The sequence below is a fragment of the Oratosquilla oratoria genome, chromosome 37, assembly GCF_046742065.1.
Source record: "Oratosquilla oratoria isolate Oo_2021 chromosome 37, ASM4674206v1, whole genome shotgun sequence".
Classification (NCBI taxonomy): domain Eukaryota; kingdom Metazoa; phylum Arthropoda; class Malacostraca; order Stomatopoda; family Squillidae; genus Oratosquilla; species Oratosquilla oratoria.
In genome coordinates this window covers 33,071,709-33,088,574 of record NC_134813.1, presented here as the reverse complement: position 1 = coordinate 33,088,574, position 16,866 = coordinate 33,071,709, and the positions used below count along the sequence as shown (strand labels likewise).

Below are 16,866 nucleotides of genomic sequence, written 5' to 3'. Positions count from 1 at the left end.
ATGATAGAACTTATCGTTTATTCATTTAATTAATCGACAAAATGAATTAATTAATCGATTAAGTTACTTGTGAATTCGTTCTTTATTTTATGTTATTTCATGTATTATATGTGAAATACCTCTGAGATAGGCAGAAATTCTGTATGTTTGCTGTTCCCATTATATATATGATATTTATCTGCAATGAATACGTTAAATACCTTCTCCTATGCCTCATCTCTGTTACCTCTTTTAAAATGTCTCCTGTACTGCATCTTTACCATGGCATTGATCTCAAGGGCATTATGCAAGAAAGAGTTGACATTGTTTAACGAATCATAGTTTTATTTTAGACAACGACAGGCGATTTCATTCAGGGGCGGTCTTCCCTTCCCCGCGCAGCGAAAAGTTACCAGTTAGATATTAATTTATATATATATTTTTTTACTAACTTCAGGCAATTTCATTGAACCCAGTAGTGTGTTTCAGTTTAAGGTCATAACTTGACAGGGCGGAGGTTTGCCATCAACTAAATAAAAGCGTATGTTATTTATCATAATAATAACTAAACCTTTAACGTATGTCAAGGCAGTGGCCAGTGGTGGGATATACTTGTAACACATTGCACGCGCCAACTTGGGTCGAGGGAAATAAAAAAAATAGAAATGCGAAAATAGATTAACCTGGGATTTCCTAAGCTTCATAAACGAGTATGTATTTTATAGGGAATGGCCTTTAACTTAGATACCCTCTTTTCTACCAAAGGTCACAAACAGTTTGGCGATAACTACAATAGAATAAGGAGTGTTATTCAGGATAATATTATATTAATCTATGTCAATTTAACCTTTTTCGCTTCAAAAGGTGCATGCATATTTCAATTAAATAGCTTGGTGGCATCCAAAATGTAAAAAATAAGAACAGTTCGGTCCGGAAAAAAGAGTAACGGTTTCTGTGTCGTCGTTGGTCCTATTCTCCATCCAACCCGACGGACGCGCGAGGGGTGGGGGGGCTGGTGGTGACTAAGAGAGACAATATGACAGCACACTCCGCCAAGACAACGGCCGCCAGCTCTGTGGTAGGGGGGCACTTTTTAGTTACAAACGCAGGGTGGAATCGTTGCCAAAAGGAATTGGGTGACATTGAAACAACAAAACCATAACTATTCAAAATTTCCTCAGAACTCTGCGCGTGACAGTCCAACAAGAGAGACAGGAGGGGAGCGGACCAGAAGCGACAAATCTGTATGGGTCGGAGCCATGGGAGACCTAGATTCATTCCTAACCGGTCCCTTCTCCGGCTTTGAAATCCTTCTCTGACTTCGGAAATTTTACACTCAGCTACCACAAGTTAATGTATTCAAACTGTTTTGATATGTAGACCAAATTATAACACATGGAATATATAAATAACTGCAACCCTAAAATAATGCGGGAATAAAACAAATATCATAACAAAATAAAATAAATAAGTTACTTAAGTTATGTGGCCAGGGATCCGAAGCTGCAAAGCGGACCCAGTGGGAATGAATTCTTTTCTTGAATGGGAGTTCTAAGGAATGATCACGCGTGCTGATGAATCACGGGACTAAGTTAAGCGTTTGTTTTGAAACGGTAGACGAAGAGGGCGGTACGGTTCTCAGAAAAGAAGTTAAAATATATTATTTATAGCAAAATGGAGGCACGATACATAGAAAGAAAATACTAAAAGACAAATTAAAATATATGGGGCATAGCAACAGTTCACCTGAAATTAGTGGAAATACAAAAATAAACAAAATAGCATAGAGGCAGGTAAGTGATATGATATAAATTCCTAAAAATAGGAATAAATACTTTAAAGAATTAATCAATAATGTCTATTTATTTCGTGATTTGGGAGTTTTTCCAAGTCCAATAAAACTGTTTGAAGATACTCAAATCAAAATTCGTGCTAATTACTTGACGAGTTTGATTTTTTTATCAATTCAGGATAAAGCAACTAAAATGTATTTTGTTGAATGGGTCAATACATTTATTCTTGAATTGCTGTTATCTCAGGTCCTTATTGTTACAATAATACTCTACATTTTTTCGTTTATTCGTAACTTATTTATAATTTATTATAAATTAACCTAGCCTAACTCATTTTCATGTTTATGTAATCATATAGCTGAAATATATGATAATTACCCTTAAAACCTTTTTTACGAAGACACACAAACTAATCAAAATGTATACACATATCGACAGTAGACATTATCTTTACCTATTTACTAATATGTACATATTACACTTACTTTCTCTCAGATGATCTTATGTTCCGGTGAAGCGAGCTGCCAACATCACATTAAAAGTCAGTTAATTGCTTGCTAAGATGTCCAGGCAAATTAGTAACGGATGATGTAGTGCTTGCGAGATTCAAAGTGGAATTTTTAAACGGTTTCGACGGTGAGAAACGGTCCCACCCAAGAAACTGAGCAAGAAAAACTGTCTTGTGAACGAAGGAACATTGTAAATAATCACTTATCTTTAGACAGATTAATATTAGATAGTGAATTTCAATCTGGTTAGAGATAAGCGATTCTGTTTATTTGAAAACTGGATTTTGGCCTGACTATTTGCGATTCGTTTCAGACAGAATGTCACTCCTGTATATATGTTAAAAATCCATAAAACAATTCTCTAAGGTGATGGAAGGTTTTAATTAGGATGAAATAATTGGAAACAATAACATCAAAAGTATATAATTGGCAGGAGTGGGGCGGTGGCAAGGCAACTGGTAAAAGTCAAATTTCATTTGTTCTGAAGTTGTCAATTGGGTACGGGACAGCAACCACTACATTGTTGATACCCAACTGCAGTTACCTTGCAGCAAATCTGCATAACATGACAGCTTGGGGCAACAGAAGCAGGGGAAAGATTCAACCATGAACAGCTAATAATAACTTGAAGAAAACTCAGGAAGAATATAAAGTTTTCTCTTATACTTTTCCGATTACGTTTTCTATGATTCCGGTTGGCGTGGAGGTGCTCCGGAAAGCTTATTTTCATCAGACCTTGAGTGAAATGTAGTTTTGGCCCTTAGTTGAAAGCCTCACGTGCAGAGAGCATACACCACGTCCTACTAATGCCCTACGCCCACGTCTAAAAAGCGTTTATTGGCAGTTATCTAGGTCAAGTAGGTCCTCTTTCAACAAATAACGCTAAGGACAAGCCTTTGACATATAAATAATTTTCTATCTGTTAGGAATCTCTAGAACCGCGAACGAATTTCATAAATATAATTTTGGAATGTTTCTGGTATCTAATATTTTCTACATATCAGATTATTTGCTTCTAATATTAGATATTTTTTCATTCCCAGCAAACAAATTTATGTATGTGTAGGAAGGTAACGCACGAATTAGAATAATTTAAAAATACACGAATTAAATAAACTCGAGGGAATAGGTCCTACAAAATGGAAATACATTCGGCATTTGACAAGCTTGTCCACCATTCTGTACAATCTTATGGCCTCATTTTTTTTTTACCAATTACGAGAACAACAACAACAACAACACACACACACACACACACATTTCTTCAGTCTGTATATGATTTCTGAGCTCTTACCTGGGAGGGTAATATCTGTTGATTACGAAATATTTGTAAAAATAAAAATAAAAGTGTCACCAAAAGGAGAAATGATATAGATACAAAGAATACTTTGCAGGGGATTATAAATAATAACGTTACTACGCTGTGTGTGAAGAAATTGAAGAAAATTTTTTGTTAGGCGGGTATACAAGGAGAAACACGGCCCTTGAAAATAAAAATTGAACTACAATAAATAAATAAATAAATAAATAAAGAGGGGAAAAAATAAACAACTTAATAAATTAATCAAAATAATAAATAAAACACTGAGATAATGAATAAAACATGGAAATTAGTCAACAAAAAACATATTCAATGTTCTAGGGATCTTAACAAATTTCCGCACAGAGGTGTTAATTTGTGAAATATACTGAAAAGTAGGAAGAATCTAACCTGAAACGAAAAGTGTGAACCAAAGTCCTTTACCTCCCATCGGAACCACTGTAAATAATAAAAAATAAGCAAATAGAGATAATAATGATATTAATAATGATAATAATAACAGTAATAATAATAATAATAATAATAATAATAATAATAATAATAATAACAATAATAATAATAATAATAATAATAATAATAATAATAATAATAATAACAATAATAATTATAAGTAATAATAATAATGATAATAATAATAGTAGTAGTAATAATAATAGTAGTCATAATAATGATAATAATAACAACAACATTGATACCAATTACATCAAATTAAAGTAAATAACATTATGAATAAATAAACAAATAAATAGGTAAGTGTGAATAAATGAATAAGAATGAAAAAAAAATTATATGAATATACCATAAACCCAAAATATAACAATACCTGAAATGTAGCTAAAAAAGGAATCAAAGAATCCAAAATAGGGGAAAGGACCGACTGGAAAAGAATTCACATTTCCATCTACGTGTTCCTCCTTATATTATATTCGGCGTGGTATAGATTATATTTGGTAAATTCATGAATGAAAGAAAATTGTTTATTTTTTATTAGGATAGAATAAATTGGGAGCGAAATTTGAACATGCTTAGACAGAGAATAAAACGATGACATGATGAAATTTAACTATTAAGTTAAATATGAAAAATGCAAACCCACTGTTTAGCAACGTCGGTTAGAAGCCCTGCCAAGTTCGATTTAATGGACGACTATTTCTGAAATGTCTCATCCACAAGCACAACGGAGATTAATTACTGCGTCTTCTTCAGACAGAATAATGGTGGGAAATAAACGTCTTGTCCTACACTGTGTCTGTGGAATAATAAATTGTGCTACTGAAATTCAATACCTCATTTATCTTTCCGCATAGGGATGTCGTCTGCTACCAAAGGGCTCATTACAATGACAATGGAAACGAAGTCGGTTGTAAAACAACAACAACAACAATAATAATAATAATAATAAAAATTAAATAAAGTTAATAATACAAAATGAACAAACGAATATAGAAAATAGGAATATTTATTCAAGTGAATTTCAAATTTTCGAACTGTGCGACATTCAACTGTCTCCTCCCCTGAGAATTATTTATTCGTCTGTACACACATCTGACTAACTTGTAGGTAAAAACAAACAAAAACAAAACGAAATATATGGCCAGTCCATTCAGTAAGTCGTATGAATATAGTAATGCGCAAATACACACTGTATATGTAACCATTCTTGTATCAATGTTTTTAGATATAGCTAATTCTATTTCATTATATATATCTTAGATAAAAAATCATGGTGTATTCATATGTCTACATTTATAGATGTAATCAAGAATGATAATGTCTCTATATACAAGAATTATCTTATAATAAAAACAAACCTGTAACAAAATGTTAATACAATATCGATGGCAAACACTTTTCTTTGTTTTGTTATATTTAGGTCAGAAAAGAGTGTCCACACTGGAAGAGTAAATCATAAACTTTCCTTTCCAGTGAAACGCCGTCTATCCTAATCAAGAGAGAGTCGAATTTATGACTTACTGTTTACAAGCGTGATGTCGGGGGCGTGCTAATGCTAACGGCAAACAGGCGACATCAAAGGATTTTGTGGAAACCACCCAATGATTTATTTTACAACATTTGCATATAGTACGAGTATATGAAAAATTGGATCACGTACAGAGATGAAATAAAATTCTTTTCTAGTAAGTCCTTTCTCCTACTTCGAAACCATATTATCAAAAATCCTCATCGCACGTGGAATTTACAAGACCTGTTAGAGAAGATTTCTATTTTTGAGGGTTACGTCCAATGACACTGGTTTAGGCGAAGGATAATAGATTGGGTAAACATAGAATTGACTATTTCAGTGGGGACAGGCTTACCTTTCCCTCATTCGACAAGGCACAGGGCAGAAGTGCAGAAGAAACAAGCTCTCGTCACGTTTGAAATCGAAATAACCCTTTTGTGACGTATCAGCGTTACTGGACTTGGAGCTTATATTGTGCATTAACTTTTTTTATACACTACCAGTATTCTCCCTTACGTACGTCTGCTAGAAATATTTCAGTTATTCTTATATTAATGTTCACCGAGGAATCCTTCACACCACTCCAGATATTATTGCTGAAGTGAAACAATTTACTTACGCGGAAAGACTTTCTCACGCAATGGCAAGATTAATCTTACAATACCTCTTCATATTTCATATCACATCCTCCATCTCGCTAGCCTCTCACCTCCCCAGCCTGGAAGACAAACGGAAAAGTAGTAGTAATCAGGTTTTTGAAAGAAATGTAAATGAATCGGTGTTCGTAATAGAAAATGTTCCAGGAAAAGAGAATTCGACGCATACAGACGAAGCAAGCGCCCATAGACGACAACAAGCAACTTCAAAGTTGAATGCCCCCTCACTGGCATCGAATGAACGGGAGGACAAAGGTAAGACAATCTTGATGAAATAAACATTACGGGGTTTTCTCATCTATAGTTAGGTGAGACAAGCATTATTCTTATAAAAAAAAAGTAAGAGGTAGAATATCAATAGTACATTCATTCAATCCGAAGTTCAAAGGAATTAAATATGACGCGCAGGTATAAAATTCTAATTAATATTATATATTCATTAATTTTTTGTGATATACTATCTCACTTCGGAAAAATTCTATGGCAAAAGATAAAACGCATGAATATTAGACAAATTAATGTTTACATTTTTATTTATAAGAAACTTCCTATGGAAGAAGTGGAATATTTTTCGTTTCTCTCAAGATCTGTTGATTTTGCAGTGCTCATCATAGTCAACGATTCACAGTGCAAAGCCTCCGGTGAAGTTGGGACCTGCCATCCTTTGTTCAAGTGCGACCTGATGGGAGGTCAGGTCAAGGGACTTTGTGAATGGGGCTTTGGCCAGTGCTGTGTCTGTATGTACCTCTCTTAATCTGTGATGCTTTAAAACAAAATATTGATGTCTTAACGAATATACAATTTTTAGAAAAAGCATTATTGTATCAGTTTATGACATGATTCATCAATATCTGAATATCTGAAGCCCTAATCTTCCCTTCACCCCTTATGTTCCGGTATGCCCCTGTATGCTCCTGTACACCCCTGTATGTTTCTACATGCTCCTATATGCTACTCTATACCCTGTATGCCCATGTTTGCTCTTGTATATCCTATATGCCCAAGCATGCTCCAATATGATCCTGTATGCCCCTATACAACCCTGTATGTTTCTATATTCTGCTCTATACCCTATACGCCCATGTTTGCCCCTGTACATATATCCTATATACCCAACCATGCCCCTATATGCTCCTCTACAGATAAAGGAACATGCGGGAAAAGCTTCAGCGCTTCCTTCAGCTACTTCAGCAGCGGGGGCGAGTACAACTCCCCAAGCAGCACGTGCACCTTCGCCGTCTCCCCGCCCTTGGGCAAAGGAGGCGTGTGTCAGGTTAGTATTTTGGGTGGGGGGTGGGGGGTGGGGGGGGTGGAGGACCCCACGCCAGGAGGCGCTGAGTGTCTGCGGCCGATGCCGTCGCATTTCTCCTATCATGTGCTTTAGAGGCTGTTGGGACGGAAAAGAAGTGCGGAATTCGAACCCACAATTAACTGGGGACGAGGAGGAAGTTCCTAGACGTTATAAGTTATGAGACTCAAGTATCTATAATGGTGATATTTTAAGACTCAAATATTTAGAATAGTGATATTTTGATATTAAAATATTTAGAATAGTGATATTATGAGACTCAAATATTTAGAATAGTGATGTTTTGAGACTCAAATGTTTATAATAGTGATATTATGACTCAAATATTTAGAATAGTGATATTTTGAGACAAAAATTTTAAATAGTAATATTTTGAGACTCAAATGTTTAGAATGTTGATATTTTGAGACAAATATTTAGAATAGTGATATTTTGATATTCAAATGTTTGGAATAGTGCTATTACGAGACTCAAATATTTAGAATAGTGATATTTTGAGATTCAAATATTCAGAATAGTGATATTATGAGACTCAAATATTTAGAATAGTGATATTTTGAGACAAAATTTTAGAAAAGTGATATTTCGAGATTTTTTTTTTTAGAAAAGTGATATTTTGAGACTAAAATGTTTACAATAGTGATATTTTGAGACACAAATATTTAGAATGGTAATATTTTGAGATTCAAATGTTTGGAATAGTGATATTATGACTCAAATATTTAGAATAATATTTTGAGACTCAAATATTTAGAATAGTGATATTTTGAGACTCAAATATTTAGAATAGTGATATTTTGAGACTCAAATATTTAGAACAGTGATATTTTACTCAAAATTTTAGAATAGTGATATTTCTAGATTCAAATAGAATAGTGATGTTTTGAAACTCAAATATTTAGAATAGTGATTATTTGAGACAATTGTTTAGAATAGTGATATTTTGAGACTCAAATGTTTCGAATAATGATATTTCTAAGAACCAAACTAGGTCAATGGATAAGACTAGATAAGAGAGACCTTAGCAAGATGTCAGGACAGTCTCATATCCAAGAAAACGCCTAAAAAGGAGAGGGCACCGAGCCAGAAGAGATTCGAAGAAAGATGTAACTGCCTAGTGTAGGCCATATGGATTACAAAGGCGGAGCATGCCGACAGGAGACCTTTTGATCCATATCTAGGTCGGATGCGAAAAAAATCATATACATAAAAAAAACTATAATAATGTAAATAACAAATAAAATACATAAATAAATGCATAGGTATTGTTAAATAATAAACAAACAGGTAAATAGTAGATAATAATAAATTGACATATAACTAATAACAAATGAAAATCAGACAGACAAATGATAACAAAACAAAAATAAATAATATAAGATAAATTATAATCATTACAGCATCTTACTTAGGTATTTATCTAAATGATTCTTAAAGCCTCGAACTGAACTACATTGCACTACCTGTGCAGGAAGTTTATTCCATTCATTAACTACACGGTTGGCAAAGTTGTTTCTACCTACTTCCAAATTGAATCTATTTCCGGACAGTTTGAGACCATTGTTTCTTGTCGGATTCTCATTCAATGTGAAAATTTTGTCACTTTTGATGTTGTCAATTCCCTTTAAAATCTTAAAGACCTGTATCAAGTTACCCCTGAGTACGCTTTTTTAGGGAAAACAGATTCATGTGTTTTAGTCGATTTTCGTATGATTTATTTTTGATATTTGGAATCAGTTTTGTAGCTCGCCGTTGTACTTTTTTCAGGTCTGTGAATGTCTTTTATGAGATTTGGTGACCATACGGAAACAGCAAATTCCAAATGTGGACGAACTAACGATTTATATAGCTTGTTAATGAGTGATGGACTTTTGAAATCAAAAGATCGCGCAATCAATCCCAGAATCTTATTTGCTTTCTCAGAGGCTGAAATACACTGCTTGGATGATTTGAGGTCGTTACTGAGATCTTTTTCACTATCCACTTTTGTTAACAAATTTCCAAATAACTTGTAATCGTACTTACTGTTATTTTTACCTATGTGCATTACCTTGCATTTACTTGTGTTAAATTTCATTGGCCACTTTTCAGACCATTTCTGTAATTGATCTAAATCTTCTTGAATATCTAATTGGTTTGAGTGATCATTTGCCACTCCGCACAGTTTTGTATCATCAGCAAATTTGGAAACAATAGATTTTAGTCCATGGTCTATATCATTTATATATACTATGAATAGAAGTGGCCCAAGAACGGAACCCTGAGGAACTCCACTTGTAACATTTTTCCATCTAGAAGTTTGTCCATTTAAAACAACTCTCTGTTTTCGACCATTCAACCAATTACTAGTCCAACCTAATAGGCTACCACTTATTCCGTGTAAAGCTAATTTAGTAATTAGTCTTTCGTGTGGGACGGTATCAAAAGCTTTTGCAAAGTCTCCTGTATTTTTTTTTTATTCAGCATTATTATATATTTTTTAGCATCCGACCTAGTTATCGACCAAAAGGTCTCCTGTCGGGATGCTCCGCCCTTGTAGTCCTTTGTTCTTACGAATAGGACTGCACAAGGACGTCTATTCGTTTGGAAAGCCTCGATATCCGTTGGAAGACCACGATGTCAAGATTGTCCTGGAAAGGGGAAAGGCTATGGAAGAGAGGTGGTGATGGGGGGAGGCACTTATTTATCAATTTATTTATTTATCTATTTATTCATTTATTTATTTATGTATTCATGTATTCATGTACTCATATATTTATTTATCTATCTATTTATCTCTTTATTTATTTACTTATCTATTTATCTCTTTATTTATTTACTTATCTATTTATCTCTTTATTTATTTACTTATCTATTTATCTCTTTATTTATTTACTTATCTATTTATCTCTTTATTTATTTACTTATCTATTTATCTCTTTATTTATTTACTTATCTATTTATTTATTCATTTATTTAGTTATTTATTATTTGGGAGTGTAATTTCACTCCCACGGGCTTTGTTTGAGCCCGTGTGGGGTTGGTATTTATGGAAGACACACCTATCAAGAGATATAGTGGGGATGGCTTATCTTGTCACAGGAGCGAGCGTGGAGGACCAAGCGATGGCGATGATAGGTTATCAAGTAGGCCGGGAACCACATCAGAGGGAGAGAGAGAGAGAGAGAGAGAGAGAGAGAGAGAGAGAGAGAGAGAGAGAGAGAGAGAGAGGCACTCAAGTATATATTAAGATGAGAAGGACGAAGAGAGACGAGAAATTATAAAGGACGATGGTGGAAAAAACGAGAGAGAGAGAGAGAAAAGGAGTAAGAGATCTTTCTAGAAACTATAATTCCACAGACTCAACAATCTACTTGACCTTCCGGATTTCACATTTTCTAAAATGACAGGTTAAACGGACTGAGTTAAATTTGTACATGGAAGGTTAAGGGTGACCTGGTTTAGGGTGGACAAGGTGACAAGGAATGGGTAATCACGAGGTGAGGGTGACAGCCATCGCCTGCGGATGAATAAAATAGTCTGGTGAGTGACGTCACTATTTGTGACCACTGTTTGTGTGTAACGTCACTGTTTGTGAGTGACGTCATTGTTTATGAGTGACGTCACTATTTATGTGACGTCATTGTTTAATTATTTTTTGCTGTGACTTGCGCAAAGTGATTTTATTAATATGTAAACGAACTTCTAAGGCAGCACGCATATGGTCAGTTTTAGGTAGTGTAATAATTTCTAGACCCTTAATTACAAGGACTACACTACTAGAGCAAAGAGACTTCTAGCACATTCTAGAACTAATTCCAATACCCATGTTCTAGAAACACTGTTTTAGGGATCTAGTCAATAAAAAAAATCTAAACAGACTTAGAAATAAATTAACGAAATAAAAAACAAAAAAAATCCGCGCAGAATTTGGCATACTCAGTATGAACATGTACAGTAGCGACAGGAAAAAAATTACTCTGATATATAATTAATTTCTCGCTAAGCAATTTATTGCTAAACGTCTCTTCCCTACAGCTGCGCCTCAAGGTCAAACAGCTGCAGTTGACAGGTCCGAATGAAGAAGGGGAATGTGCTGAGGATTACTTTCGTGTCGAGGGAGCTGTCATGCCCAACTTGTGTCAAATCAACAACGAGCAAGAAGGTCCGTTGATGACCCAAAAGATTCAAGTATAATGCCTAATTAAGTTAGGAAATGTGATTTGAAAGGAAGATATTTTAAATGAATAGATATAGATGAAGCATAAGGTAAACACTGTATTCGATTTAGATGTACATCAATCAAATTGATTAAGTTCTTTTCCCACCCAATGATTTGATTGGATGTCCCTTCCCACCTTGGATGCCCAGGGCCACCGCCTCTCCAGTCCCCCCCCGACCCCTTTCCCCTAATAAGGGGGTAGCCATTTTCTTATACACACACACACACACACACTTGACGGCGCAGTGGTATCGTTCGCAACTGCTGCTATGGCGGTCCGGGTTCGAATCCCGCCCAGGGCTGAAATAATTTCAGTATCGCTGCTCTGTGAAATCGTTACTCCAACTCTCGTGGGCGGGGAGTTGGGTGTGTGTGTGCGTGTAAGGTCACATGATTACCCATAGATCAGACATATGAGTATATGAGCTCTGAGCTCTCTTACGGGAGGGAAATAGCTGTCGATCACAAGTCCAACACATGATCCAAGACCATGGTGAATCACACACAAAAAAGCACGCACACGCACACACACACACAAACACACGAATAAAAATGTATACATATTCTGTTTGTGCGCACGCGTGTGTATTTGTATGCGCGCGCGCGCGTGTGTGTGTGTGCGTGTTTAAGGTTAGAGCCAAGGTCTAAATAACAAGTGAGCGTTATTACTAGTAATATTAATATGGAATAGAATAAATGTCGTACGAATGAATGGTAATGTCATTATGTATAGTCTTAACAGTTTAATTTTGTCGTCGATTGTAACAATTATAGTAACACACACGCATGCAAACACACACACACACGAATATACTGTACACACACTTCATAATAATTATTTATAATAATGAAAAGGTAACGCATGAGCAAGACAGATTAAACTTTAAATGAGATTTATACAGTTAGAAAATGTTTTAGAGAGATCTCGTCTAGAGAGAGAGAGAGAGAGAGAAAGCAACAATTTGTATAAATAATGAATACTAAAATTCCATTGAAATACATAGTATAATGTCATTGTTATCATTATATTAATTATTATTTCAGTGTATGTCGACGTTTCGGCTTTGCGTCCTCCCTTCCGTCTGCAAGTCGTGACGGGAGCATCAACTGCCGCGCGCAGGTGGAATGTGGAAGTGGAGCAGATCCCATGTGGAAGCAATAGGCTAGGTAGAGATGAAGTCGAATTTTAATGCAGAGAGGCAAATGAAGGTTATATACAAGAGTACACACATATATTATCTTTATTTTATTTTTGTGTTCGGGTCTAAGACATGTAGCGAGGGAGAGTGGGACTATTATTTAGAACATTAATATAAAATAAAGTCGACATTTCATACTTAAATTAATTTAGGTAAACCCATAAACAAGATGTGGTATCTTATTTTTTGAATGTTTATTTCTTTATTTTATTTTTATTTATCTTATCATTTCAATGCAAATCAAAATATTTACTGTCGACATACTTTATTGTTGTAGCCACCAGCGATTGAAGAACCAAATTTCCACTCATATTTTCCTTTTATCTAATTCTACTTATTATAATCTTATTTGTTTATTCATATATTCATTATTATTTATATATTTTTCTCTATCGAAATAACAGCTCCAAAGGGTTGCTTAATCTACTCCAAGGCGACATCTGGCAGCATTCGTAGCTTCAACTATGACGTCACGGCCTCCACGGCGGTACAACCAACCGTTAACAAACCAGGTACAATTTTCGATCCAAACATTTCCATATACAAAGTTATTCTTCTTTTAAACTATAGTCTCTCTCTCTCTCTCTCCTTGTATACTGAATTACATAAAGAATGCCATGAATTAATGCCAATTACGTTAAAGTACATTCATATTAAAAACGCACGTACACACATGGCTTGCAAGTGTAGTGGTTATCGTCGCAAGTCACTACGCTGTAGCACCGAGGCCGTGCCCCGTTTAGTGAATGAAAGTCCTACCAAACACTTTAAGCCGTTACTGTCTCCCCTGAGTGTGTGGGTGTAAGGTCACATAAATGGCAAGACTTCTGAGCTCTCATTCGAATGAGTAATAGCTGACGATCACGAGTCCGGCACGTGATACTAAGAGAGAGAGAGAAAGAGAGGGAGAGGGAGAAAGAGAGAGAGAGATAGAGAAAGAGAGAGGAGAGAGAGAGAGAAAGAGAGAAAGAGAGAGAGAGAAAGAGAGAGGGGAGGGGAGAGAGAGAGAGAGAGAGAGGAAAGAGAGAGAGAGAGGGAGGGAGAGAGGGAAAGAGAGAGAGTGAAATAGAAATAGAAAGAGAGAGAGAGAGAGAAAGAGAAGGGGAAAATCACTTATCACGTACTATCTCCAGGGACACGTCACTCGCCCGCATCGTATATGGTGTGTGTGAAACGGTCGTCGGGCAGCTGCGGAATCCGCTGGCGGTCCGCGGGCGAGGAGGGCGCCTTTTCCATCTCTGGAGACTTCGTGTCAAAATTGAACCCTTCAGGTAAGTCACAGGGGGGAGGGGGGGGGGATATTTCAGTCCCACCACAAACTCCCCTACTCCCCCACCCCGTGTGATTATTATTATTATTATTATTATTATTATTATTATTATTATTATTATTATTATTATTATTATTATTATTATTATTATTATTATTATTAATATTATTATCATTATTGTTATTACTATTATTGTTGTTTCTGTTGTTATCATTGTTATTGTTATTATTATTGTTATCATTATCATTGTTATCATTATCATTGTTATCATTATTATTATTATTATTATTATCATAATTATTATTAGCATCATTATTATTATTATTGTTATTATTATTATTGTTATTGTTATAATTATCATTATTATTATTATTATTACTATTATTATTATTATTAATTATTATCATTATTATTATCATTATTATTATTATTGTTATTATTGTTATTGTTATTGTTATTATTATTGGTGGGAGGGAAGAGGAAATTTTACAAAATACTAAATAGCCTACATGATGAAATTCATTAATTGCTGGACATCATTTCACTAGTTTTCTACTTTAGCAAATCCTATTAGAATTAATTTGAAATATTCTAAACTATTCTAAGAATATAAATAAATGGTATTTTGAGATTAAGAATGTTTTAAGAAAATGGGGGATGGGGGCTTAATTCACCCCCTTCTTCCCGCCCCTCTTCCTTGTATATGTGTTTTCAACCTCACCGAATGCCAACCCCTTGTGGCTGCACCAACAGATTGCCGTCAGGCTGGATTTTAGGTCTTTTTGGTGGGGACCTGATTCCCTCCGACGTCCCTCCCCTCAACTAGGTACCCGTCATTGGCCCTTCATAGTGCTATAATACATTACGAATCCATTTGGTGACGTCAGTACAGTGTTGCCCCATTTACAGTGAGTCGAGGCTCCGAGTGTGTGACGGATTTTCTCTACTTTGGCACCGCCACAATGACTCTTGCTGGACAGACAGAACAGACGGACAGAATCTGTGGGTACACCTTCCCAGACACCTTAGACAGTAAGTGGCCTCTGCCTCGATTTTTTTTTTTTTTTTTTATACCTAAAGGCAAATCTCTCAGTTGGCTTACCAGCCATCCTGGCCAACGTCTTCTATTGTCAAGTATCACAGGGTGGAGGTATTAAATGAGAATAAATTATAAAGATATATATAGCGATATAATACTGCGGCTGGATTGGAGAATTAGTTTTCTTTTGGCGACTATGGCCACTCCTACCTCCACGCCATTCTCCGGGACAGTGAACAGCAGAATTTTGTATTACACCAGAGAAAAAAATGAGTACAGTAATCCCTCGATATAACGGACGATATGGGTCAGGGGTCTGTCGTTACAGTATATCCGAAGATCCGTTATAACCGAGGATCCGTTATAACCGATGGAAATACCGGACAGATCCGTTATATCCCGAAGTTTGTTCGGTATTAGAAATTAGTAGGATTAGAAATTACAGTATCAAGATCTAAAGTCTAATTCTTTTTCACCTTATTCAATTTTATGTTATTTATCTATTTATTTATTCATGTTTACCTTTATTCACTCATGTATTTATTAATTTATCTATTCATTGTCAGTCACTTTTAATAGGCCAAAACAGTAACAATAGCCAGTATTACTATTAAAATTGAGAATATACAGTCTACTTACCATCAGTATGAACATTGTGCAGTGTGAAAGGTATAGATAACAAGAACTCACTAAACTTTTGAAAGAAAACCAACGATATTACGTCATCATGCTCCTCCCCGATTATGACGTCATATAATTTTTCCCCCGAGGCGAACAGACATCTTACTCTCATACAAAATATGTCCCTGATAATATGTCCATACCATTGCAGCTCCTTCTTACTCCTTCCTCGTGGTGAGCAATGCTGTCGAGGGAGTGGATGCAGACTTTGACAATCGAGGTTTTCATTTGAACTACGAGCAACTTCCGTGTTAGTTCGCCCAGTGGATAAAGAGATCTTAATTGTCAAGAAGTAGCAAAGAGTACTGTATTAGTCTTGTGAAGATATTATGTCCAATCAACACGCAGTTAATTTCACTAATTTGTGGATCTATAGTAGTGTATTGTATAAAGTGTATTGTAAACTCAGTGAGTGACGTATTAATTGTATTATTGTAAGAATTAAAGAATGGTATTATTATTGTTAATTTGAGATGGTATTATTCAAACCAACTTCCTTGGCTGAAAAAATGTATAATGGAAAGTTAAAAAAAAACTGATTCTTTCCATAATCTCAAATGAATAGTTTCTTTTATTTACTCTATCCAACAAGTCTTTCAATCATCATTCTCTGCTTCATTTCCAAATTTCTCATGTTTTTCATTCTTGTAAAACCAGTTATATATTCCCATATATTTCATCTAAAAAAACAGACTAACTTTCTGCCTCCTTTATGTTTTCTCCTAATAGTGAGATTGGTACAAAGATTCCTTTAAATAACTTTGTCATCGTGTTCATCTTCCATATATTTACCATAACCCTTTCTATTCCACCCATACATTTACATGTGTCCTTATTCCACAATACAGTTCCATATCAACTTTGTTCACTGCCAAAAATAACTCTAAACACTTAAAACTCTCCACTTCCATTCGCATTCAACCTGCTACGATTATAATTATTCTTT

At 35.1% G+C, this 16,866-nt stretch overlaps 1 protein-coding gene across 2 annotated transcripts; it reads left to right on the top strand.

The window, feature by feature from the left end:
- The first annotated feature begins 1,071 nt into the window (after positions 1-1,071).
- Positions 1,072-16,387, top strand: LOC143019472 (uncharacterized). 2 transcript variants are annotated; one of them, XM_076175110.1, is made up of 10 exons: positions 1,075-1,772; positions 5,529-6,476; positions 6,824-6,958; positions 7,364-7,494; positions 11,548-11,674; positions 12,776-12,898; positions 13,335-13,442; positions 14,064-14,201; positions 15,110-15,232; positions 16,072-16,387. In XM_076175110.1, exons 2-10 carry the CDS (start codon positions 6,206-6,208, stop codon positions 16,173-16,175), a joined length of 1,260 nt encoding a protein of 419 aa, XP_076031225.1. In that variant the 5' UTR covers positions 1,075-1,772; positions 5,529-6,205; the 3' UTR covers positions 16,176-16,387. The 2 variants fall into 2 exon arrangements, with proteins under 2 accessions (XP_076031224.1, XP_076031225.1); XM_076175109.1 differs by lacking the exon at positions 16,072-16,387 and having other exon boundaries at positions 1,072-1,772; positions 15,110-15,482.
- Positions 16,388-16,866: the final 479 nt, after the last annotated feature.

What these genes read in the sequence shown, in the direction of transcription:
- LOC143019472 (XM_076175109.1), top strand. Translation starts at nt 6,206, where the DNA reads ATGGCAAGATTAATCTTACAATACCTCTTCATATTTCATATCACATCC. An exon ending in GCAAAGGAGGCGTGTGTCAG is followed by an intron (nt 7,495 to 11,547) that starts GTTAGTATTTTG and finishes TCTTCCCTACAG; the next exon opens with CTGCGCCTCAAGGTCAAACA. An exon ending in ACCAACCGTTAACAAACCAG is followed by an intron (nt 13,443 to 14,063) that starts GTACAATTTTCG and finishes TACTATCTCCAG; the next exon opens with GGACACGTCACTCGCCCGCA.